The 27,764-nt window shown below is 43.7% G+C and overlaps 1 protein-coding gene across 1 annotated transcript in view; it reads right to left on the minus strand.

Moving 5' to 3' along the window:
* Window positions 1-27,764, minus strand: part of pacrg (PARK2 co-regulated) — a 257,244-nt gene that overhangs the window by 198,797 nt on the left and 30,683 nt on the right. Inside the window, exon 2 of the mRNA XM_021584416.2 lies at window positions 17,568-17,702. Coding sequence (XP_021440091.1) covers window positions 17,568-17,702 — 135 coding nt within the window. The remainder of the gene's footprint in view (window positions 1-17,567; window positions 17,703-27,764) is intronic.

Raw genomic sequence — 27,764 nt, forward strand, 5'->3', positions numbered from 1 at the left:
CGTACAAACAAACATGTGGGCTTATATGAGGACACAGGGAGAAGACATTGTTGTGGGGATTCAGTAGGCTTGAGATTTATATCGCTGTCTCTGAGCAGCATAGCCTCCTCAGCCTTGATATTGAAAGCACATTGTGGCCTGTGTTTGCTTGTTTGCCGAGTTTTTTGTACAGCTTTGAGAGTGCTACTGTATCTTTTTTGACATGCAAAGACCCACACGGCGTTCCATAGTATGCATGCCGTGAAGGTAATAGAGGTGCTACTACTGTGTAACTCCGGTAGGGCAACATCTGAAAAATAGCACACTTGGTAGTGTGTACCGGTGCTTGACCAGTCGGCGAAAGCCAACATCACCCACGACAGAGAACGGTTGATTATCAAGGGCAATGAATTAAATTATCTTGGCTTTAATGGATTTCGCCTTTGAGTTGTCTCGCTGAAATTTTGTTACTCTTTCAAATGACTGCTCGACTTGTTGACTGCTCGATCCACACAGCAGACATTGTGGGCTAGGTTAGGAATGCTGTGTTGCACTTATAGCGCCATATTTTATGTGGCGTCATTGCGTCACGTTACAGTGCCTTGCAAAAGTATTCGGCCCCCTTGAACTTTGCGACCTTTTGCCACATTTCAGGCTTCAAACATAAAGATATAAAACTGTATTTTTTTGTGAAGAATCAACAACAAGTGGGACACAATCATGAAGTGGAACAACATTTATTGGATATTTCAAACTTTTTTAACAAATCAAAAACTAAAATTATTCAGCCCCTTTACTTTCAGTGCAGCAAACTCTCTCCAGAAGTTCAGTGAGGATCTCTGAATGATCCAATGTTGACCTAAATGACTAATGATGATAAATACAATCCACCTGTGTGTAATCAAGTCTCCGTATAAATGCACCTGCACTGTGATTGTCTCAGAGGTCCGTTAAAAGCGCAGAGAGCATCATGAAGAACAAGGAACACATCAGGCAGGTCCGAGATACTGTTGTGAAGAAGTTTAAAGCCGGATTTGGATACAAAAAGATTTCCCAAGCTTTAAACATCCCAAGGAGCACTGTGCAAGTGATAATATTGAAATGGAAGGAGTATCAGACCACTGCAAATCTACCAAGACCTGGCCGTCCCTCTAAACTTTCAGCTCATACAAGGAGAAGACTGATCAGAGATGCAGCCAAGGCCCATGATCACTCTGGATGAACTGCAGAGATCTACAGCTGAGGTGGGAGACTCTGTCCATAGGACAACAATCAGTTGTATATTGCACAAATCTGGCCTTTATGGAAGAGTGGCAAGAAGAAAGCCATTTCTTAAAGATATCCATAAAAAGTGTAGTTTAAAGTTTGCCACAAGCCACCTGGGAGACACACCAAACATGTGGAAGAAGGTGCTCTGGTCAGATGAAACCAAAATTGAACTTTTTGGCAACAATGCAAAACGTTATGTTTGGCGTAAAAGCAACACAGCTGAACACACCATCCCCACTGTCAAACATGGTGGTGGCAGCATCATGGTTTGGGCCTGCTTTTCTTCAGCAGGGACAGGGAAGATGGTTAAAATTGATGGGAAGATGGATGGAGCCAAATACAGGACCATTCTGGAAGAAAACCTGATGGAGTCTGCAAAAGACCTGAGACTGGGACGGAGATTTGTCTTCCAACAAGACAATGATCCAAAACATAAAGCAAAATCTACAATGGAATGGTTCAAAAATAAACATATCCAGGTGTTAGAATGGCCAAGTCAAAGTCCAGACCTGAATCCAATCGAGAATCTGTGGAAAGAACTGAAAACTGCTGTTCACAAATGCTCTCCATCCAACCTCACTAAGCTCGAGCTGTTTTGCAAGGAGGAATGGGAAAAAATGGCAGTCTCTCGATGTGCAAAACTGATAGAGACATACCCCAAGCGACTTACAGCTGTAATCGCAGCAAAAGGTGGCGCTACAAAGTATTAACTTAAGGGGGCTGAATAATTTTGCACGCCCAATTTTTCAGTTTTTGATTTGTTAAAAAAGTTTGAAATATCCAATAAATGTCGTTCCACTTCATGATTGTGTCCCACTTGTTGTTGAATCTTCACAAAAAAAATACAGTTTTATATCTTTATGTTTGAAGCCTGAAATGTGGCAAAAGGTCGCAAAGTTCAAGGGGGCCGAATACTTTCGCAAGGCACTGTATATAGGTATGCACATCAAGGCGTTAAACTAGACATCAGGCCGATACCGATGTTGGCATTGTTAGCTAATATCGGCCGATTCCCATATGTTCACCAATATATCGTGCATTCTTAACCTAAACCACTGTGAAATATCTTTCCCATAACCAAATATATTGTATTTTCAGCTGTTTGACGCAAAAACTCAACGTAAGACAGGGAAGCATAGAAATAGCGCACGCAGAACAGATCTACCGCATCTTAGATTTGTTTTCAATAGCTTACATTTCTAAGTGAATTTGGTGAGGTTGCAGAAGAAGTTAGATATTGCAGCTTTAATATGGATAGTTTTGTCTGTTTTAGGGGGTCTTCTCCACACTTTAGGACTCATTAAAAGCTTCAGCTGCAACCTTTGTGTTTTTGCAAAATATATTTAGCTATCAACTCATTTCCCATGGAGGGTTATAGTACAGGCACAATATCCGGTGAGCATCACGTTGAGTGCACTGTGAAACGCTGAGGGGCGGCTGGCGGTAGTTATCCTGCAAACGAGACCTCGCACGCGTGTGTCCGGCCGACGCTCCCCCAGCAGCCTGGCAGCTCGACAGCTGCCATTCCAACTTCACAGCGTGCCACATCGAACCCCTCCAGGGAGGCAGGCAGGGAGGTAAGAAGGGTGGGAGGCAGGTAGGCAGGGAGCGAGGAGTGCAGGCAGAGAGGCAGGCAGGCTGGCAGCAGGCCTTGGTGCTGCTGTGCAGTTGAGGACTTCTCTCTCTCCTCTCTTTTATCCTTCCTCTCTTCTCCTCCCGAGAGGCATGTTCATACGGTACAGTATTCCTCCTATTCTCTCTCTTATTGTGTTTCATTTCTTCCTTATGACACAAAACATTCCCCGTGGAGTACAAAGCGCTCAGTAAGTTTCAGTGAGCAAGTGCGCATGTTTAACCTCGTTTTATTCTCTCAATTCAGATATTCGCTCACAAAGGTATCAGGTCCTCTGAGAAGATAAGAAGACATTCATATATGGTGAAGGGAAGGTACATATGCACAAAGTGGAACGAGACAAGGACATTTCTAACAGAGAGTGACATTGGGAAGGTATGCGTTTTCAAGCACTATAGCCTATGGGCCTAGTTTCAATTCTCTAGCAAACAGCTAGCATTGTCCTCAGAATACTGGTTTACTTTGAAATAGGTACAGCACATTCATATAATTCAGGGCCATTACATAAAGTGGTTCCATACAAAGTTGATACAAGACTGAAGGCTCCATGCCAACAACTCCATTATGTTCCAAGGAATAAAATATCAGCAATTTAGATAAGAAACCATGACAATCACTCAAACACAGGGTCTGTCCATAAAAATCCACTCCACCTCGTCACTCTCTGTTTAACATACTGTATTGCCCTACTAATAAATGACAAATAGGAAAGGACGGCACTAGACCCCGAATGAACTCCTCATCAAAATGATGTACCCAGGCCATGCAATACAGCTGTCAATAGAAAGCGCCAGCAGCCACAAGGTATGACCCTTAAAAAATGTATATTCCCACATTTTTTTGTTGTTGTTGAAAAATTGCCAATAAAAAAAAGCCTTTCGTCACAGAGGTATCTGCAATGGCCTCACCCTCTTTATTCATTCCCCTTCACTCACACGCATGCACACACAACACGCTCACTCTCCACACGCATGCTCGTTCCCGGTACCCCTTCCCACTCTCCCTCCTCCCCATTCGCTCAGTGCGTAATTCAATCATCCCAAGGAGATGGATATCAGTCCCCTAGGAGCGCTTTACTCTCTTCATTTCCTAAAGCGCTTGATCAGATTTATTGATTGTCCCCCTCCTGTCCCACTCCTCCCTCCCCAAGCTGGGTGTTTTGCGGGCAGGAATCAATTTAGCATTAATATTCTTATGAAATGCCTCCCGCCTCAGTCCCCTGACTCCATAAAATGACAAATGGGAATACATGAGAGAGGCCGAGGAGAAGAAAATGACAACAACAAAAAAGAGGACAAAACAACGCAGAGCGAGAAGAGAAGACTCAGACGAGACACAAAGCAGTGAGGGAGTCCAGAGATGCAGGCAAAGGATAAAGTAGAAGTTGTAATGAAATGAACAGGAGTGTTTCTGGGTCTGGAGGTCCGAACAGGCTGCAGTTTCAGTCTCAGGCCGTCTGGCTGGTGGGCTGCTGTTGGGGCTGGTGGGGCCGAGGGGCTAACGCTAGGCTAACCTACTGACTGAGGAGACAGAGAGACAGACAGACCTCCGCTCATCTCATCCATTATTACTGAGAGCCGAGCGGCTGCCATGTCTTCTGAATGCAGGGCCCCTCAGGGCTCTATGCTGACATTTTTTTTTACAAGGAGGAGCATCCTAAGTTGAAACAGCCCATTATCAGCCTGAAAACGTCACCCTGGCACGTTTTTGCAAAAGGTAAAACTTCACAGTTGCTGACGTTTTTCTCAAACTGCAGTCAATAGGAACAGATGAGTGTGGCCAGGTTGATGTTTTTCTCGATACATTGCAGTCAGTGGGAAAAGATGAGTGCCTCAGGGTTGATGTTTATCTCAATACATTACAGTCAATGGGAAAACATGAGTGTCACAGGGTTGATGTTTATATCAATAAGTTGCATTCAATGGGAAAAGAAGAGTGTCACAGGGTTGATGTTTATGTCAATACATAGCAGTCACTGGGGAAAGCATCAACCAAATCAAATCAAATTTATTTATAACGCCCTTCTTACATCAGCTGATATCTCAAAGTGCAGTACAGAAACCCAGCCTATAAAGCCCCAAACAGCAAGCAATGCAGGTGTAGAAGCACGGTGGCTAGGAAAAACTCCCTAGAAAGGCCAATTGAATCTTATGTCAATAAATTGCATTCAATGGGAAAAGATGAGTGCCATATTACGATTGTCTGTTTGTTTCATATCTGCAAAGTAGTTAAAAGGCTGTCACTTCCACTTTCAGCTTTAGGTCACTGGTTACTTTGTGTAAAAGTTTAACATTTTGAATGGGATATGGTTATGTTTTTGTATTCTTATGATTGGGACCTAGTGGCTGATTGTGTCCGAGTTTATGGACTGCTTATCCTTTAACATCATGCTGTGTGTGACTGCTGTCTTTCCATCAACCCTATGCAGTGGCGTAGTGGTGCCTGGAGAAGTGGGTATACTCTAATGTTTTACTATAGATTTTTGAGATTTTCACTTTCAAAATCACAACTTTTTTAAATATAATTTTTTTTTTAAATAAAGGATAACCAGTCGGTTGCTGTCCTGTGAATATATTTCACGTGATTGTCACGCCCTGACCATAGAGAGCCTGTTATTCTCTATGTTGGTTTGGTCGGGGTGTGACTAGGGTGAGTCATCGAGGTCATTTCTATATCTATGTTGGCCTGATATGGTTCCCAATCAGAGGCAGCTGTTTATCATAGTCTCTGATTGGGGATCATATTTAGGTAGCCATTTTCCCCATTGTGTTTGTGGGATCTTGTCTACATTTAGTTGCCTGAGTGCACGCCAGTAGCGGCACGTTTCGTTTGCGCTTCATTGTTTTGGTGAGTTTCAGTTTATTAAAATATGTGGAACTCCACTCACGCTGCGCCTTGGTCTTCTCATTTCAACGAGAGTGACAGTGCTTTGCGATTGTGTAGGCTACTTTGTGCATGATGTCTCTATTGTACTACATAACTGAGTCGTATACCTCCACTACACTACTTTGATACGCATCAGCAGGGATTCAGAAGTGAGTAATGCCCACTGAAATGCCCACAATGCCCACTGAAAAATAAGTGGGTGTACGGCTTATACCTCCGTATAGCCTACCCTCCACTACACCACTGGCCCTTTGTGTTTTACAGAAAGTACACTCTCCTACATGAGTGACCTGGTATTACGGCTGCTGTCCTTTCAGAATCACCAACCTGTCACACACTGAAGATCTATAGGTTCACCACTGTACTAACCTGTCACACACTGAAGATCTATAGGTTCACCACTGTACTAACCTGTCACACACTGAATATCTATAGGTTCACCACTGTACTAAACTGTCACACTGAAGATCTATAGGTTCACCACTGTACTAAACTGTCACACACTGAAGACCTATAGGTTCACCACTGTACTAACCTGTCACACTGAAGACCTATAGGTTCACCACTGTACTAAACTGTCACACACTGAAGACCTATAGGTTCACCACTGTACTAACCTGTCACACACTGAAGATCTATAGGTTCACCACTGTACTAACCTGTCACACTGAAGATCTATAGGTTCACCACTGTACTAAACTGTCACACTGAAGATCTATAGGTTCACCACTGTACTAACCTGTCACACACTGAAGATCTATAGGTTCACCACTGTACTAAACTGTCACACTGAAGATCTATAGGTTCACCACTGTACTAAACTGTCACACTGAAGATCTATAGGTTCACCACTGTACTAAACTGTCACACACTGAAGATCTATAGGTTCACCACTGTACTAACCTGTCACACACTGAAGATCTATAGGTTCACCACTGTACTAAACTGTCACACTGAAGATCTATAGGTTCACCACTGTACTAAACTGTCACACACTGAAGATCTATAGGTTCACCACTGTACTAACCTGTCACACACTGAAGATCTATAGGTTCACCACTGTACTAAACTGTCACACTGAAGATCTATAGGTTCACCACTGTACTAACCTGTCACACACTGAAGATCTATAGGTTCACCACTGTACTAACCTGTCACACACTGAAGATCTATAGGTTCACCACTGTACTAAACTGTCACACTGAAGATCTATAGGTTCACCACTGTACTAAACTGTCACACACTGAAGACCTATAGGTTCACCACTGTACTAACCTGTCACACTGAAGACCTATAGGTTCACCACTGTACTAAACTGTCACACACTGAAGACCTATAGGTTCACCACTGTACTAACCTGTCACACACTGAAGATCTATAGGTTCACCACTGTACTAACCTGTCACACTGAAGATCTATAGGTTCACCACTGTACTAAACTGTCACACTGAAGATCTATAGGTTCACCACTGTACTAACCTGTCACACACTGAAGATCTATAGGTTCACCACTGTACTAAACTGTCACACTGAAGATCTATAGGTTCACCACTGTACTAAACTGTCACACTGAAGATCTATAGGTTCACCACTGTACTAACCTGTCACACACTGAAGATCTATAGGTTCACCACTGTACTAACCTGTCACACACTGAAGATCTATAGGTTCACCACTGTACTAACCTGTCACACACTGAAGATCTATAGGTTCACCACTGTACTAAACTGTCACACTGAAGATCTATAGGTTCACCACTGTACTAAACTGTCACACACTGAAGACCTATAGGTTCACCACTGTACTAACCTGTCACACTGAAGACCTATAGGTTCACCACTGTACTAAACTGTCACACACTGAAGACCTATAGGTTCACCACTGTACTAACCTGTCACACACTGAAGATCTATAGGTTCACCACTGTACTAACCTGTCACACTGAAGATCTATAGGTTCACCACTGTACTAAACTGTCACACTGAAGATCTATAGGTTCACCACTGTACTAACCTGTCACACTGAAGATCTATAGGTTCACCACTGTACTAAACTGTCACACTGAAGATCTATAGGTTCACCACTGTACTAAACTGTCACACTGAAGATCTATAGGTTCACCACTGTACTAAACTGTCACACACTGAAGATCTATAGGTTCACCACTGTACTAACCTGTCACACACTGAAGATCTATAGGTTCACCACTGTACTAAACTGTCACACTGAAGATCTATAGGTTCACCACTGTACTAAACTGTCACACACTGAAGATCTATAGGTTCACCACTGTACTAACCTGTCACACACTGAAGATCTATAGGTTCACCACTGTACTAACCTGTCACACACTGAAGACCTATAGGTTCACCACTGTACTAAACTGTCACACTGAAGATCTATAGGTTCACCACTGTACTAAACTGTCACACACTGAAGACCTATAGGTTCACCACTGTACTAAACTGTCACACTGAAGACCTATAGGTTCACCACTGTACTAAACTGTCACACACTGAAGATCTATAGGTTCACCACTGTACTAAACTGTCACACACTGAAGATCTATAGGTTCACCACTGTACTAACCTGTCACACTGAAGATCTATAGGTTCACCACTGTACTAACCTGTCACACACTGAAGACCTATAGGTTCACCACTGTACTAACCTGTCACACACTGAAGATCTATAGGTTCACCACTGTACTAACCTGTCACACACTGAAGATCTATAGGTTCACCACTGTACTGACCTGTCACACACTGAAGATCTATAGGTTCACCACTGTACTAAACTGTCACACACTGAAGACCTATAGGTTCACCACTGTACTAACCTGTCACACTGAAGATCTATAGGTTCACCACTGTACTAAACTGTCACACACTGAAGACCTATAGGTTCACCACTGTACTAACCTGTCACACACTGAAGACCTATAGGTTCACCACTGTACTAACCTGTCACACACTGAAGGCCTGTAGGTTCCTTACTGCGCAAACATATCTATAATAGATAAAAGGCTGTTAAGATACTGTATTAATGTTTCAAGAAAGGAGTGTATATATTTGGCCTGGTGAAGCGGTTTTATGCAGTGACTGAATGGAAGCTGCCAATGGAGTTTTTTTTTACTCCGGGAAGAAATTACTGAGTCCTCACTGTCCCGAGACCAAGTCAAGACCGAGTACAAATGTATCTGACACCTAGACAAGACCAAGGCACTCAACATGTGGTCTCGAGACCAGTCTAGAACACTGGTAAATAGCCAAGGAACACAAGGACAAAGTCACACTTTAGTAGACTTTTGAGTAAATTCTTCTAACTTCTATGCCTGTGCGTTCTAAAAATGTTTCAACACTTCACTCTGCACTTGGCTTTCTGTACCAGTACTTAGAGCTGGGATGGGCAACTGTGAATTCATTATGAGGGGCCACAATGGCTCGCTGGTCTACGTACCCACAGCCATACCCACACATGCAGTCAGAGCCAGCCCTAGCGTTTTGGGAGCAGAGAGAAAAAAGTGCAATTTTACAGCTAACTTCCTGCAATTCTACACATTTTGCCATTTTTGCAATTTTTTATATGATATCTGAGTGAGAGTGACTAACAAAATCAATGGGGGCTCCACAGTCAGTAATTCAACCATAATTACTATAAGTTTAGAAAGCTGGCAGCTAATTTACCAATCTAAAAAATGTTAGTTGACTTGGGCTAACTGAGTGAGGACTGTCAGTAACTGACATAACAAGAGAAAAACTGCTGATGCACAAACAACTGCATCTTGTGTATACTACTATACTAACTCTCAATAGTAAATTGAGAGCCCGACTGAGTTCCCAAAATGTTTTCATTCAAATGTTTTTTGAAACTGATCCGCGGGCTGCCAGTTGCCCAACCCTGGCTTAGAGTAACCGTTCCAGGCAGCCAGGCCTTTGGCTTCCAACCTCCAACGTCATGACAGGGGGCCAGACGCACGGGAGAGAGAGACTCCCACTATTCCTCTTATCTTTTGGCAGCACATGTTTCTCATATGTGTAAAGCTTTTACCTGCGTGAGCCACATTACAGCACAGGGCTTTTACAGCTGTGGTGGAAAGCCAGAGAGCCAAATTACCTACTCGGGGAAACAACCTTGCCGCTTTCAATTTGCCCTTGACATTTAGCTCACATTCTCTCTTGTACCAAAAACACTCTCACACACACACACACAAAATAAAAAAAAACGTGCACGGACAAACACAGGTGCGTGGATGCCACGTGCGCACACTCTCCGCCCACACACACTGTCTCTCTCTTTTTCCCTCCTGCTCAAAACGAACACACGCCACCCAGCAGGATAACACAAATCCAATCACATGCTGATACAGTCTTAACCATTATCAGGAGGAGTTCAGGCAAATTGTATCATTACAAGAGAAAGTAATCACTCTTCCATCCTCTGAAGAACAGACAGATCATGACTGGTGGGGAAAGCTGAACATGAACAAAGCTGAAAAGACAAAGGATCAGGCCAGTATTTTTCACCACTTTTCCCACTATTCAGTAATGTGATGATGAAGTGGGGATGGGCACGGTCAGAGCCATACAGAGCGGTAGGCCAGGTTTCAGAACGGCCTCCATGTTAGCGCCCATATAAAACGTTATTCTTGAAATGTTTCTGATGTAACAGAGCAAAACAGAGTAGCACATTTAACAGATGTTTTTATTGATTAGCATTCGGGATATTGTGTATCCAAGTCTTTACTGTGTTGTAGTGTCAACAAATTGCATATCTGCTTTCACTGGACATCTTCATAGGTTTTAAAAAGCTATCAGAAAAAAAAACAGCACAACGCAGAAGCGTTAATTATCAATTAGCAACGGCTATGGAAGAAAAAGTGCCGCTCTCGGGAACATTTAACCACATTGGTCTAACTCATATATATATATATATATATATATATATATATATATATATATATGGCTCTGAGCACGGTTATTCAACTATTTGAATATCCGAACGTTAGTATTCGATTACTTGGTGGAGTAGGCCTTTTTTTTTTAAGGCTTTATCTAAAAATTAAATAAAATTATATATGTGACACTGCTACACAGCCTACATGATAGACCATTACATTAAACATTTTTAGAAAACAAAAGTTTTATGACCGTTTCTATGAGTGCGCCCCACTGGTAACTAGGGCCAAAAGGTCGTCTTAGCATGGGCAGCGCCGTTGAGTCAACCGGGTGGGACTTCCAACTTCATTGGCTGATTCCTGATGGCGACCCACACTCCAAGACTGCTTCCATCACGTGGACTGGGATATGTTTCGTATTGCGTCAGATAACAACATTGACGAATACGCTCATTCGGTGTGCGAGTTCATTAGAACGTGCGTTGAAGATGTCGTTCCCATAGCAACGATTAAAAAATTCCCTAACCAGAAACCGTGGATTGATGGCAGCATTCGCGTGAAACTGAAAGCGCGAACCACTGCTTTTAATCAGGGCATTGTGACTGGTAACATGACCGAATACAAACAGTGCAGCTATTCCCTCCGCAATGCTATCAAACAACCTAAGCGTCAGTATACAATTTGCTTACCGCCCAAATAGGTCCACAGACGATGCAATCTCAACCACACTGCACACTGCTCTAACCCATCTGGACAAGAGGAATACCTATGTGAGAATGCTGTTCATCGACTACAGCTCGGCATTCAACACCATAGTACCCTCCAAGCTCGTCATCAAGCTCGAGACCCTGGGTCTCGACCCCGCCCTGTGCAACTGGGTACTGGACTTCCTGACGGGCCGCCCCCAGGTGGTGAGGCAACAACAGGTGGTAGGCAACAACATCTCCACCCCGCTGATCCTCAACACTGGGGCCCCACAAGGGTGCGTTCTGAGCCCTCTCCTGTACTCCCTGTTCACCCACGACTGCGTGGCCACGCACGCCTCCAACTCAATCATCAAGTTTGCGGACGACACAACAGTGGTAGGCTTGATTACCAACAACGACGAGACGGCCTACAGGGAGGAGGTGAGGGCCCTCGGAGTGTGGTGTCAGGAAAATAACCTCACACTCAACGTCAACAAAACTAAGGAGATTATTGTGGACTTCAGGAAACAGCAGAGGGAACACCCTCCTATCCACATCGATGGAACAGTAGTGGAGAGGGTAGTAAGTTTTAAGTTCCTCGGCATACACATCACAGACAAACTGAATTGGTCCACTCACACAGACAGCATCGTGAAGAAGGCGCAGCAGCGCCTCTTCAACCTCAGGAGGCTGAAGAAATTCGGCTTGTCACCAAAAGCACTCACAAACTTCTACAGATGCACAATCGAGAGCATCCTGGCGGGCTGTATCACTGCCTGGTACGGCAACTGCTCCGCCCACAACCGTAAGGCTCTCCAGAGGGTACTGAGGTCTACACAACGCATCACCGGGGGCAAACTACCTGCCCTCCAGGACACCTACACCACCCGATGTTACAGGAAGGCCATAAAGATCATCAAGGACAACAACCACCCGAGCCACTGCCTGTTCACCCCGCTATCATCCAGAAGGCAAGGTCAGTACAGGTGCATCAAAGCTGAGACCGAGAGACTGAAAAACAGCTTCTATCTCAAGGCCATCAGACTGTTAAACAGCCACCACTAACATTGAGTGGCTGCTGCCAACACACTGACTCAACTCCAGCCACTTTAATAATGGGAATTGATGGGAAATGATGTAAAATATATCACTAGCCACTTTAAACAATGCTGCCTAATATAATGTTTATATACCCTACATTATTCTCATATGTATACGTATATACTGTACTCTATATCATCTACTGCATCCTTATGTAATACATGTATCACTAGCCACTAACTATGCCACTTTGTTTACATACTCATCTCATATGTATATACTGTACTCGATACCATCTACTGTATCTTGCCTATGCTGCTCTGTACCATCACTCATCCATATATCTTTATGTACATATTCTTTATCCCCTTACACTGTGTATAAGACAGTAGTTTTGGAATTGTTAGTTAGATTACTTGTTGGTTATTACTGCATTGTCGGAACTAGAAGCACAAGCATTTCGCTACACTCGCATTAACATCTGCTAACCATGTGTATGTGACAAATAACATTTTATTTGATTTGATTTGACCCTGTTGGACTTATGTCCAACCGGGTCATCAGGAGGGATCAGCCAATCGTGAAGAAGAAATGGAGACAGCCTCTATGACGCTGTCATAGATGAGTCCTCTATCTACAGTATCTCTATAGGAATCCCTTGAATACATGCAGCAGGGTGGGAAAAAATGCATTAAAACACGTTTTTCGGAAGGGTTGTGGTCACCATGCAATTAATACATTAAATGTATCTCATGGTAGTGGGGGGCTACAGTATTTTATACTTTTTTCCAATCACGTCTTATAGCAACCCTATATTCTTGGCAGCCCTGGTGTGAAGGGGAGGAAAGGCAGAGCAGACTGCCATATGTGTCAGGTATGCGTAAATGGCTGTAAGAGAGAGCAGATATTGGGTAGCCAAAGGAGCCTTTTATTTAGGTGAACCAAAAGCACACGGCAAAGTGAAATCGAAATAAAAATACGGGTCAACATAACCCAGCGCAACAGACTAACGTGTGCATAACGCGAAACAGAATAAACAATACCACACATAGACATGAGGGAAACAGAGGGTTAAATACACAACACATAATGAGGGAAATGAGGGAAAACAAGACAAATGGAAAATGACAAATGGATCGGCGATGGCTAGAAGACCGGCGACGTCGACCGCCGGCCGAACAAGGAGAGGCATCGACTTCGGCAGAAGTCGTGACAATATGACCCTAAATATTTTGACGTGCAATTTGGAATTACAATTTAAGAGGACCAGTGCTTCTATAGCGGAAAAAGAATCTCACATCAGTGCCGTTTGGGAGCGATGTTGTTAAACGACATATCGTTGCACTGGTGCGTGCACAAGTAATACATTGTATCAATTCGCTTGACCCTAGAGAACCACAAGTCCTTTCAGGTTTCGCACTGTTCTGTTCGGAAGGTTTGTACAATAATAAAGTGGTATAGGCCATGGCTATTAAATGTCCCTGGAGTAGCCTATAGGCCTTCTATTTCCTTTCTTTTAGAAACAATACTAAACATACACATACAAACGACAACATCATACAAACATCAACTACATCACACTTCCCCCCACCACCACTGCTTTGATCTCCCATCAGGTCTGATTGTGCGCACTGCCCGCTTCGGGAGGAGTTTTATACCAGGGTCTATCACTATTACGAACAACTCCTCATATGGGCAGGCTGGGGTGGGATGGGAGGGTAGGAAAGGTATTTGTCTGACTGTTCCTATTTTTTAGTTTCCTGCTCTGTTTATGTTTGTTTAGGCCTATGTGACGCGTGAGAAGTGCTAAGATTTCCTCTTGTAGGACAAAACGTGAATCTGAATCGTTTTCACTTTTCCATCATATGGCCGTCATGATTGAAATGCATTGATATAGTTTCCTTGAAGACTCATTCAATACATGAAAGTTTAATGCTGGCATTCTTGTCTCCGTCATGCCTTTCTGCGTTGGACTTGGGCCTCATGTCTTCTGAAAGTACCATGATTAGATTCAGCTCTGATGAAGGCATAACTGCCGAATGCATCGGCCTGCCCGGACTAAAAAATAAAGGGGAAAGGTAAGGTCTTTGTCTTTTTAAAAACATTTTGGAATGCCTCTGTTTCCCATTGTTCTTGAACTTGGGCTAATTATGTTCTGGCCCGCCAACTAGCTACAAAGATCAGGAACAAATTGGCTCTTCATTCAAAGACTCAATCATGGACACACTTACTGACAGTTGTGGCTGCTTTGCGTGATGTATTGTTGTCTCTACCTTCTTGCTCTTTGTGCTGCTGTCTGTGCCAAACAATGTTTGTACCCTGTTTTGTGCCGCTACCATTTTGTGCTGTTGCCATGTTGTGTTGCAAACCATGTTGTCATGTTGTGCCGTGCCATGCTGTCGTCTTAGGTCTCGCTTTATGTAGTCGTGAGGTGTGTTTTGTCCTACATTTGTATTGATTTTATTTTGAATCCCAGCCCACATACCCGCAATAGACCTATTGGTAGGCCATCATTGCAAATCCGAATTTGTTCTTAACTGACTTGCCTAGTTAAATAAAAGGTTCAATAAAAAATATAGTGCTAAACTTGAAGAACTCGTGTTTGTCTCTGTGAAGTTACTCACCAGCAAGCTCTGAAGAAGAAACAATGATACAATGTAGCATAACACCATTGCTCGCAAACTGCACAGATGTGAGATTTGTTAAAATAGGAGCACTAGTCCTCTTACATTTTTATTCCAGGTTGCATATCAAAATATTTCAGGGCATATCGGACGGTCTGCCCTTCCCATAACTGTCACGCCAAGCATAGGGTAACTATACTGAAATGGGAAAATAATGTACCTGTGAAAAAAGTATGAAATAGCTCCCCTAAATAGTTAATGTATTACATTAATGGTGACCACAGCCCTTACGAAAATACATTTCAATTGTGTTTAATGCTCCATGTATTCAATGTATTCCACTTCAAATTTGGCTCCCAGTGTGGCAAGTTCGTGGGTATTGTGACGCAATCTAACAGTTCCTTCTTTGTATCTTCCTAGACTAGCGGGAGTCGGGTTTGGTTCTCTTTCTCTCTCTCACACCTGCCCCTCCCCCATCCTTCTGCTAAAACAAACAGTGCGCAGCGCATCGGCTTTCTCTCTCTCTCTCTCTCTCTCGTCAAACGAGCAAGTCTCCATTGAATTGAACAAAACATGCATTTCGACAATCCGGATATCCCAAAAAATATTGTGATATTATTTGAATGCCGAAACCATTTCCAGTGCCCATCCATATGATGAAGTAGAGTGGGAGAGGGTGGGGGATTGTGAAAGACATGAGAGACTGACTCCATAGAAGAGGAAGAAGAGCCATGCGCTGCTGCTCCCTACCGCACAGACAGGGGGATGACTGGACGAGAGCAGAGAAGAGAAAAGGGGAGGGGAGCAAGGGAGGCTTTCTACCCTACGTGTGGTGCTGCAGGGGGGTGGTGACAAACACACATACTGAATAGGACACCTACACCGTATGTTACCACTGATATTCATTTGATTGACTTATTGGAGTAAACATGCTGTTTGTGGCTATTTCACGGTCAATTTAAGAGGCATTCCATCATGAGGACATTTACCACTCTCCTGCTCCCTCTCTAGCGCACACGTAAACACACACACACACACAGAGCCGGCAGGGACTGTGAACTCTTGACCTCAGGCCCACACACTCCTCTACACACACAAACACAGTAAACAGACACTCGGATTGTGCACTCAGGCCAAAAATTTTTCCCCTGCTATTTCCTGTTTTATTTTTTTCTTCCTATAGCCAACTCTCCAGCCAAGATTGGTCCAGAGCCCCAGCCTTGAACCTCTGCCCCAAGTGCTGCCCAGTGCAAACACACAGTGGCCCCTGCTCGCTCCAATCATCGACTAGGCCCCCACTTTCGCTATCCACTATCAATCTACTACACTGCCCGGCATCTACTCTATTTGAAGTGATTTTAAAAGTAGAGGAGAGGATGAAAACACAGGGGGGTGAATTCATCCGGAATTATGAAAAGAAAATCAACCAAAACGGATGCGTGGTGGATCGCATGCTAGTTTAGAACACAAACGCATGCTTGACTAGGCTCGCTGCAGTGTGCTATACACACATGAACAGTCATCCCTCCAAGATGTTTCACACAGTGGGGGAGTAATGAAGTAGTCTGACAGGGAGAATTAGGAGAAATCGGTTACACGTGTGCATGGGTGAAATCAATAACCATAACAGCTGCACAAATTTTATACACCAATTCCCGTTTTTCTGAGAGCTTTTTCATAAGAGCACAAAGAAAGCCATTATTGGGGTAAAAGCTCACCATCCACCACACAGTATTCATTTGAACACTGTACATGACTAATTCATGCAGATGCTTTCACAATGTTTTCACCGGGAGACAGGAAAGAGTGTGTCACCTCTCTCTTTTGAAGGAGGAAGAAAAAGCCTATTTGCTTTGATTCATTTTGCCTTGCTTACGTTTCTAAATGTCATTAAGTGCGGTGGGTGGTGACGACTCCGACTCAGAAGTTGTGGAAAATCTCGCAGCGCTGGGAGGCTATAATAAACCAGCATGGTTAATATAAGGAGGAGCAATCTCACTGCTGGGCTAACTGATGTGTCGAACGCTGCACGATTTAGTCTTTCTGACTGCAGCAGGTACACATTCTGACATAGACGCAGAAACACTGAGATAGGTCTGTCTGGGCTATTGTCCTCACATGCAATATCCGAGGACAAGCAGAACATTGATCGTGACCCACCGTGACATCATGTGTACATTGCAAACGTTCCTTTGTGTTCCACAATGGATGATAACATCGCAGATGACACCGACACACATCACATATCATGTAGAGCATTGACAACATAATAATACATACTATGGCACCAGTGTTTCCATGTGAACAACACTGTGTGGCCTCCTACATTAAGGTGGTGTGTGAGTACATGTGATCACCTACTGTAGGCCTATACGCTGCTGAGAGTTTAGGCTGAGCGTAAAGGTAGATCCCTCTAATGATGAACATGATGAATTGCATACAGTATTGTACAGTATAGGGGTAATTCGCCTCATTCACAAATTTGTACTGTAGCCTCCACATATTGCACAATCTCAACAGATTGCTCTAGTGAATGCTTTGCAGTATCCCACCTTCCATGCGATGCGATTGCCCTTGGTGTCATGCTCCAGAGCGATGGGGAAGTCTCCTCGCTCGTAGAACTTGCGGAACGCCGTGGGCTTGGCCGGCCTCTCCCGGAAGGCCCCTGCTGCCGGCGGTCCTACCACCTAGAGAGCGAGAGAGAGAAAGAGAAAGAGAGATAATCCTGTTGATCGAAACCAGAATCGACAGTTGTGTTTCTCAAATCCAGAATGGAATCATTGTAGTGGGGCCTTTTTTAAATTTATTTTTTACATATAATTCTCTGAGACACTTCTGCCTTGCTCCCTCCACTCAGGGCTGGCTAAACACAGCCTGTCTGCCACGTAGCCCGAGGCTCTGCCAGCGGCATTGTTATTACCATGTTACTGTTCCTGTATATTGGATATGTAGTGCCAGGCTGCGAATGAATTGGACTCCTGTCGTCATTGTTGTTGTTATTGTGGTGGATGTCACTCCATAGATCTGACTCAAAGTCAATGAGTGCAAACACTGGGGAGCTAGCCTTAGATTACATCACTGACTAGCGTAACAGCTGCAAGCAGAGATAGGCCTTGTAGTTGAATCGTTTTGGGTTAGGGTCGTTTTTCATCCCAGCTCAAATTGAATCCGGTAATGAATGACAGAGTGGTCGTGCCAATCAGTCCCCGCGTCGAGTCCCTCGTCCCTCGCCATCTGTGGGGCCCGGCGACATGACTGGCAGATGTATCACTGTCATTAATCCTTAGATTAGCGCCCATTGAGAAACAACGTCTCAGTGCTGGACTACAGTGTCATGGGACTACAGTGTAACATGAATACAGTGCCAGACAGTGACAAGACCGCAGTTCCATTGAGAAACAACGTCGTGGGACTACAGTGTAATATGACTACATTGCCATATAGTGACAAGACTGTGGTTCCTTAGGGCCACACATCACACGCTATACACAATACACATGGGAGAAACTTTCTTAGAGGTAGCATGCTGAGTGGATAAAGTAGTAGCCTACTAGGGCCTGAAGTAAGTTATGAGTGAGTTTAGACTATTAAAAGGCACCCTATGGTGTCCCGGTGGACCCACAGCATCTAATGCACAATGGGATTGCAGAGGCATAAAATAAATCTGTTTGGTGGCGTTTGTTTACTTTTAAGCGAGGGAATGCTGAATGAATAACATTAGTAGCTGGTCCCATCAGATAACATGGCACACGTTAGCCCTATGCTAACCTCACCAGGTGGCAGTGATTATATCTTGGAACAAATGCTTTACCGGCTTATCAAAGACCATAGACTTTATATCCACCAACCAATGGCATTTCTTTAAATAGGTCAACCCTGACCACTAGAGGGATATTTTAAACCTACAAATTCAAGGTTAAGTTTTGTTCTGTTGGTCTGTAACAAAATGTTGTGTACCAACCAATATTGCATTGACGAATCCTTGAGTAGGGCTTTCGTGATACATTTGAACATTTTCGCATATATGACTAAATTCCACACTTTTGTTTATCTGTTTCACACACATCAATATGCTTTTATGGAAAAATATATAAATTAGGTCCTTACAACATATACATTGTAGAAAAGAACACACTATTAGCCGTTGTAAAAGGCATAGAATTGCAGGAAATTAGCTTGAAAACAGCAACACTTTCTCTCTGCTCCACGGCATATTATGTAGAATTGCAGGAAATGTGCTTTAAAAGTGCAAAAAAACTTCTCTCAGCTCCATGCACAAATTTGTAGAATTTACAGGAAACCCCAAGATAACCCCAAGATGACGTGCCCACTACCTAAGCCCTTTTTGAAAAAAAAAAAAAAAAAAAAAAAAAAAAAAAATGTACTGTAAACTTTGTACCGCTCATCCTCCTCGAGTCAAATAACGCATATGTGGCAAAACAGATGATTATGAAAACGGCTTAGAAAATGTTGGTGTACACATCAACGTAATATAGCCTATGCACTATGATTATTAGGCAATAGCTGTGTGTTTTTGTGCATGGCTGAAAGATGTAGCTCCCTATTAAATTGATTCTTCATCTTTATTTTCAAGTTGTTGGCTATAGGCTACGTCCCTCTTCAACACAGTAATACAATACATGTAAATCTACATTTCCCAAAGGGGAAGGGGGGGGCGACTCATGTGAGATTCAAACCCTTGCCACAATCTGCAACAATTACATGGACACTTTAGACCGAGAGCAATTTGACCAGTCGGTCAAATACACGTGATAGTTGCTTTGATGATCAGAACATGATGTTGGACTGGTATAGTTAAGCATTAGGGGGCGCTATTAAAATGTTGGGATGAAAAACGTTCCCGTTTTAAACAAGATATTTTGTCACGAAAAGATGCATGACTATGCATATAATTGACAGCTTTGGATAGAAAACACTCTGACGTTTCCAAAACTGCAAAGATATTGTCTGTGAGTGCCACAGAACTGATGTTACAGGCGAAACCCAGATAAAAATCCAACCAGGAAGTGCCGCATTTTTTGAAACCGCCTCATGCCAATGATTCCTTATATGGCTGTGAATGAGCTACGAATGACCTTACGTTTTCCACGTATTCCCCAAGGTGTCTACAGCATTGTGACGTCTTTTTACGCATTTCCATTGAAGAATAGCCATAAGGGACCATATATAGCAAGTGGTCACATGGTGTCTCCCGCTGAAAATCTTGTGTAAAATACTGAGGTAGCCATTTTTCCAATCACTTCTTATGAGAAACCAATTGCCTCGACGGATATATTATCGAATATACATGTTAAAAACACCTTGAGGATGGATCCTAAACAACGTTTGCCGTGTTTCTGTCGATATTATGGAGCAAATTTTGAAAAAAGTTTGGCGTTGTAGTGGTAGCATTTTCTGGTCGATTTCTCAGCCAAGCATGATGAACAAACGGGAGCTATTTCGCCTACAAAAATAATATTTTGGGAAAAAAGGAACATTTGCTATCTAACTGGGAGTCTCCTGAGTGAAAGCATCTGAAGTTCTTCAAAGGTAAATGATTTAATTTGGTTGCTTTTCTTATTTTCGTGAAAATGTTGCCTGCTGCCAGCAGAGCTTAGCATAGCATTATGCCATGATAAACTTACACAAATGCTTGTCTAGCGTTGGCTGTAACGCATATTTTGAAAAACTGAGATGACAGTGTTGTTAACAAAAGGCTAAGCTTGTGTTTGAATATATTTAATTCATTTCATTTGCGATTTTAAAGATTAGGAAAAGTTTCTAGGGGTATTTATGTCCGCTGCGTTATGCTAATTCGTTTGAGGCTATGATTACGATCCCGGATCCGGGATTGCTCGTCGCAAGATTAAGGACGCTTCCATGAAGAGGTTTTGAAACACGTCCGACTACGTTGACCATCTTAATTGGCTCCTGCGGAACTTGTTCCAGGGCATAATTACTGCCACCTGGTGAGGTTAGCATAGGGCTTTACGTGTGGCATTTTATCTGATGGGACCAGCTACAATTTAGCGTTCTGTCACATGCAAGTAAATCATTGATTTTAATTGTCTGACACATTTTGAGCCGGATAAACTGTTTAAATTTAAAATGGTTGCTTATGTTTGCAAGTATGGGTCTACTATGTCTAACTTTGCTTCCCCCTTGAGGAAGCTAGGTGAATTGCAACAACACCGCAACACGGTGGAGACTCGCGCTGAAGTCTTACTTTCAGTTTGGTCCACCAGCTTCAAACAGCTGAAAGTACGATATTGTTTTTTATTATTGAAAATATATTTCAAAGCGATTTAGATGGTGCAATGATTCTCTACATTCTCAATTGCTTATTTTATCACATAAACTGAAATTGAGCTAACAGTGTACAATTTTAGCAACCAGGAAATGGCAAAGCGATTTCTGCATGTTGGACGCTTTCCAAAGTCTGCTATCGTTGGTTGTGCTCGAAGACGAGATGCCCACGCCTCTGAGTAATGCTGATGCAACTTTCCCATTTGACAACAAAACATTTTGGGCTGCATTTTCAGAATGGTATTTTGTATGGGCCCAAAAAATGTTTTTTTTTGTTGCAGAAAAAAAGTGGGAAACACTATGATTCCACTACATTACAAAGATATGACATAATGCTCCTTTAATAGCCACCGGTTGGCATACCTGCAGGAGGGTGTAAACAAGCAAAACAACTATGACTAACCATGCATTTAAAAGCACAAGAAAAATAATAATCTGCATGAAGGTCATTTGCAGGGTAGCCTAGTTTTGCATTATCCATCACAAATGATATTCCGGTCAAAATGTTGCATGCCTGAATGTCCCTGCAATGTTTTAATGCTCCTCTTTTTTCTTTTCACAAAGGCCCTACTGTAGTATACCGTGGTTAACGTAGTATAGTAGTATATCATTAAAACACTGTTTGGCTCTTTATATGAATAAAAGCCTTTGAGTCTGAGATACATTCACCACAGTGCAGTTTGAGGCTTTTTTTAGGTTACAAAGTGAATGCAAAACCTTTTGTCTTCCTCCCTCCACAGAAGTTCCCTCGGCCATGGAGATACATTTTACTGACAGTAAAATGTCAGTAAAATGCAGATACATTTTAGCAGACATTCTTATCCAGAGCGATTTACAGGAGCAATTAGAGTTAAGTGTCTTGCTAGTCGGCTCGGGGATTCAAACCAGCAACCTTTCAGTTACTGGCCCAATGCTCTTAGCCACTAGGCTACCTACGGGCCCATCAGTGATGCTCCAGCTGCCTGGAGCAACAAAAGCCTTCACATCCAGGTAGCACTGCTCTGCCGGCAGCTAAAAATAGCCATGGAGAAAATGAACTCCAGACTGCATTGACTGGGCCAGGCGGCTTTTATGGTCAGAAGTGATGACACCGCAGTCGATTCCATCTCGCGCGCCACACTGTACCCTTCAGTGAACTCCCCTCTCCTTTCAACTGTCATCAGCATCCAACCCCCATTCCCCCTTCCAGAACCAAACTAATATTTTTTTCTGGCCACAACAAAAACACAACAGCACAGACTCTAAGAACCTTTCTCCCTTCTCCCCCCCCTCGTTCCTCGGCTGTACTGTACCTCGGGGGCTTTGACTGTAATAGGAATCGTGGCGCTCTGAGATTATCACTTGCCGACTTCCTGATGTGATCCGGGAGCCGGCTACCGATTGGGATTCATGGCTTTCTGCTTAAGCTCCCAAACATGAAAGTGCTGCGAGAGATCAAAAGCCATGATGTAGGAGGTGTGAGCACAGTGGCTCGGTGCTAATTTCCTGTCCGAGATGGGAGGCGGGAGGTGACTGGCCATTTGCTGGAAACACCTGCTAATTCTGTTTCTGTTCAGAGCATGTTCTTTGCACATTGAGCAGTATTTTTTTCCTTTAGATCTGATTTAATATTATGTGTCTTGAATGTCTCTCTCTTCAACCTTAATCTTCTCTCACCCACTGTGCATCTCAGTCCTTCCACTCAGTTCATGGTGTAAGAGGCCGAAAGAGGTGGTAATTGAAATGCTAATAACTTCACGTTGGGCAGTGCAGTGCTCTGCAATATCAATCTGACCCCCTTTCCCCTGCTAAAAATACAGAAGGTGAGAGATAAACGCACACACACAAACATGCACGCTCACGCACACAGACGCAGACACACACCAGGGCATTAGCATTTTCAAAACACAGACCATAAAAAAATTATGCGTTTGAAACTATTTCATCTGCGTTTTATATTGAAAGGCAACAATATTTTTTTGCAGCTAAAAATAGCCATGGATAAAATTAACTCCAGACTGCATTGACTGGGCCGGGTGGCTTTTTTGGTCAAAAGTGATGACACCGCAGTCGATTCCACCTCGCACACCACACTGTACCCTTCACCGAACTCCCCTCTCCTTTCAACTGTCATCAGCAACCAACCCCCATTCCCCCTTCTTCCAGACCTAAACTAATGTTTTTTTCTGGCCCACCACAAAAACACTAGACATGCCATCAAGGGTCTCTTCACAGTCCCCAAATCCAGAACGAATTCAAGGCAACACACAGTATTATATAGAGCCATGATCACATGGAACTTCCTTCCTTCTGAAATTACTCAAGGAAACAGCAATATTAGCTTTTTTATTTTTTATAAAACAACACAACGCCTCTCCCCTATCTAACCTAGTTGTAATGTCCATGTTGATGTTTTTATATGTATGTAACTTGTAAAGTATTTCTGTCTAAGGTCTTTTTCGTTATGTGTCGGATCCGAGGAAGACTAGCTGTCGCCATTGGCGTCGGCTAATAGGGATTCTAATAAACCTCCCCACAAAAAAAACAGCACAGACTCTGAGACCCGTTATCCCCCCCCCCCCCCCCCCCCCCCCCCCCCCCCCCGTTCCTCGGCTGCACTGTACCTCGGGGGCTTTGACTGGAGTAGGAATCGTGGCGCTCTGAAATTATCACCTGCTGACTTCCTGATGTGATCCGGGAGCCCGCTCCCAATTGGGATTCATGGCGTTCCTGCCTAAGCCCCCAACGTGAAAGTGCAGTGATATATCAGAAGCCATGGTGCAGGTGTGAGCACTGTGGCTCGGTGCTAATTTCCTGTCCTGGATGGGAGGTGACTGGCCATTTGCTGGAGCATGTTCTTTTTCCTTTAAAATCTTCTTTAATATTACATGTCTGAAATGTCTCTCTCTCCCCACTGTGCATCTCACTCCATCTCCTCAGTTCATGGTGTGAGAGGTGGTCATTGAAATGATAATAATATACACTATTTAGCAGACACTTTTATCCAAAGCAACTTACAGTCACGCGGGCATACATTATACATAAGGGTAATCCCGGGAATCGAACCCCCTACCTTGGCGTTACAAGTGCCATGCTCTACCAACTGAGCTACAAAGAACTGCAATAGCTTGATGCTGGGCAGTGCAGTGATCTAACAATCTGCTAAAAATACAGAATGAGAGAGAGACGTGCACGCGCACACACACACACAAGCACGCACACACACACACCAGGGGTTGCTTTAGCATTTTCAAAATGCAGACCATAGAAAAATATCAGTAACATCTGCTATCCAACGCATCAAGAGATTACACAGACATTTTTAAGCCTAAACATTGCACATTAATTATAATACAATGATGGCATAACCGAAACGAAAAACTCAGATAATACTTTTATTTCCCTTTTGACCCACATTTTAATCGCATACACATTCAGGAAAAATCCAGAATATCAAAAGTGGGCGTAGCGATCTAGGGCAATGCATCGCAGTGCTTGAGGCGTCACTACAGAGCCGGCCGCGTCAGGGAGACCCATGAGGCGACGCACAATTGGCCCAGCGTCATCCGGGTTAGCGGAGGGTTTGGATGTCCTTGTCCCATCGCACTCTCGCGACTCCTGTGGCGGGCCAAGGCGCATGCTCGCTGACACGGTCGCCAGTTATGCGGCTGGCTTCCGGGTTCAGCGAGCAGTACGGCTTGGCAGGGTCGTATTTCGGAGTACGCATGGCTCTCGAGATGCAGCAATGAGACAAGACTGTAACTACCAATTGGATATAACGAACTTGGGGAGAAAAAGGGGTAAAAAGGAAATCCAAATAAAATAAATAGATTCTCAATAGTGTCACACCAGCAGGAACCAATGGGATTCTCAAGGAGGGAGTTCCTGTAGATGTTGCGCCCATAAGCAGGAACCAATGGGATGTTCGAGGAGGGGTGTTCATGCAGATGTTGAGCCCACATGCAGGAACCAATGGCATACTTGAGGGAGGCGTTCCTGCAGATGTAGGAATGCCCACATGCAGGAGCGCCCCAAATTGCGTCCCGCAATCACAAACTATTGCAAAACAGCATTGTTTTCATCAGAAGACGACAGAATTGCAACGCTATTTGGTTAGCAACCACAGAGAAGTAAAAGCTTACAATGAAAGAGCAAGGTATTGCTTGCAAACAAGATGCATGGCCATCAGATGTCTTATGTTTACCATAGAAAGAATGTAGCCAGAATGAAGTTCATCTTGCAAATGTCACTTGCTAAAACAACCGGAGAAAAGTAACCATTGCCTCGTCCTCTCTGCCATCAGTCAGACTGCCGTCTGCTGATCGAATGCTAGTTAGTTAATGTGGGAATTGGATTGGTCTGATGACGAGCGCAAAGATTTCTCATCCGAGTAGAGAAGTCTAACTGAAGCACAAAATTTTGTCAGAAGCCGAGCAGAAATTAGAATGAGAAGCCTTTTAGAGCTACGTTTACAAAATGGGACATTAACGCGACCCCTGACACACAAACACACACACACACACACACAGACTTACACACAATATCCTGCCCTCAGTGGTGGTCATAAGCTGAGCCTCTGAGGCAGAGTATTAAACTTGAAGTAGCGTCGTAACACTATTAAACCAGAATTGTCAGGTTCTCTGCCACTGGTGCACATAAGGGAGTAATAACAAGGCGCCGGCGGTCAGATGCACTCCAGGCTGTCATTTCTTTCAAGCCCCTTCTCATTTTGTCTGCTATCTTTTTTCCCCCTCTAGTGCCCGTGTCTACTCCTTTCCTTCCGTGGACGGTATCCTACAACCTCAACTTAGCTTCCCCCTTGGAAGTTGCATGGTTGAGCCCCCCTGTGGAGGTGATTGGCCTAGCCAATAGCGGACGAGACCTATGCTACTGTCATGTATAAGGTGTCATCCTGTGGAACAAAGATGCCTGCTCTAACCTTATTAGTATGGCGCATCCATGTGCTGCTGACACAGGGGCAGCGGAATAGGGAAGGGGAGAGAGAGGGACAGGGGTAGGGAGAGAGAGACAGGAGCTGCGGCTCATCAATTCTGAGAGTGAGTTCGCCGTGGCGACGGTGGTGCGGTTTGTAGGTGATCCATCAACCTGCCTGGGCCTCCAGCTCTCCCCGCCGGCGCCCCAAAACGCCTCTGAAAGTCATTGATGGATGTTTGGTGAGGGGCCGTCAATTCACTGTCAGCTCAGGTAGAGCCCGCACTCTCATTTATATTTTTTATATCTCTCTCCTGCTTCGCTCATTCTCCTTCTCTTTTTGGGGGTAAAATTGCATTTTGCATTTGCCGGGAATGAGGGTGCCACTGCTTACTGAGGCGGCGAGGGGAGTTGCTGGAAAAAGGAAGGCACTGCACACTTGCTTGCTTGCTCTCTCTCTTTCTCACTCCTTTTCTCTTTCTCTCCTTTCTCGGTTGAGGGGTTATTGAAATCTACCGCGATGCAAAAGGTGGCCTTTTTCTTTCCGGGCGCGAGCGAGTGAGACGGTGGGTGAGTCACAGAGGAGAGGATGGTGGAGAGAGACAGATGGAGCCTCTTCTGATAAGGTCAGGCTGCACATCACTGCTGCAGGCAACAAAATTAGCTCTCTTTATTTATGGGGCACTTGCCCAGTCGAACAATATGCACTTGCCAGAGATGTGTCATTTCTCCAACGAGATTTAAAAATAATTCACAAATAAAAACGAACAGAGGCAGCTAGACCGGTTTCTCTTTTCTTTCACATCCTCTTATCCAAACAATGAATATGTCACTTGTTTGGCCTGCTAATTTACTCTCTATGAAACTGCAGGGTGAAATAGTCTGAGTACATAGTTACTATTAGCTGAAGAAATCCTTAGATCCATTAGTAATTGTGCATATCTTTCTCATCACCAAACAGACAGGCTAGTCAGCTGGAGCGGAATCAGTCGGTAAATCAATTTCATTGTGTGAAGAAAATTACTGGTAGATTACTCTTTTGTTAAAGACAAGGTCAGAAGACAGAAAATGATAGTGGAATGCTCCAGTCGACAGGGAAATTGAAGGCTAAAATGTAGGCTAGTACAGTCTGCGTTCCTGCTTACAAAGTCACCGAGGCACTTTGTGATTGTCATTGTGTCATACCAACGAGGGCATACACGTTTGTAGGAGGTATTGTCTGTAATGAAAAATGACAAGTTATGGGCAAAGACAACAACGAGCACAGCATTGGCAGTCACCTTTCAGAACAAAGACAAAAAGGGAGATGAAAGGATAAAAGCATTCAAAACGTTGGGAGGGATAGGATAACATTTTAGAAACGTACATTCTTGAAGCTTTTAAAAAGCTGTCGTATATTTTTCTGTTTACCTCAGCGAGTGTATCGTCGTTCAGATCAGAAAACAGTGGCGCTGGAGAGCAGGTGAATGAATGCCCCTCAAAAGGCTGGTTACGTTTTCCAGTGGGCGGCCCACTTATCTGCCGGGCTGCCT

This window comes from Oncorhynchus mykiss, chromosome 25 (assembly GCF_013265735.2).
Source record: "Oncorhynchus mykiss isolate Arlee chromosome 25, USDA_OmykA_1.1, whole genome shotgun sequence".
Classification (NCBI taxonomy): domain Eukaryota; kingdom Metazoa; phylum Chordata; class Actinopteri; order Salmoniformes; family Salmonidae; genus Oncorhynchus; species Oncorhynchus mykiss.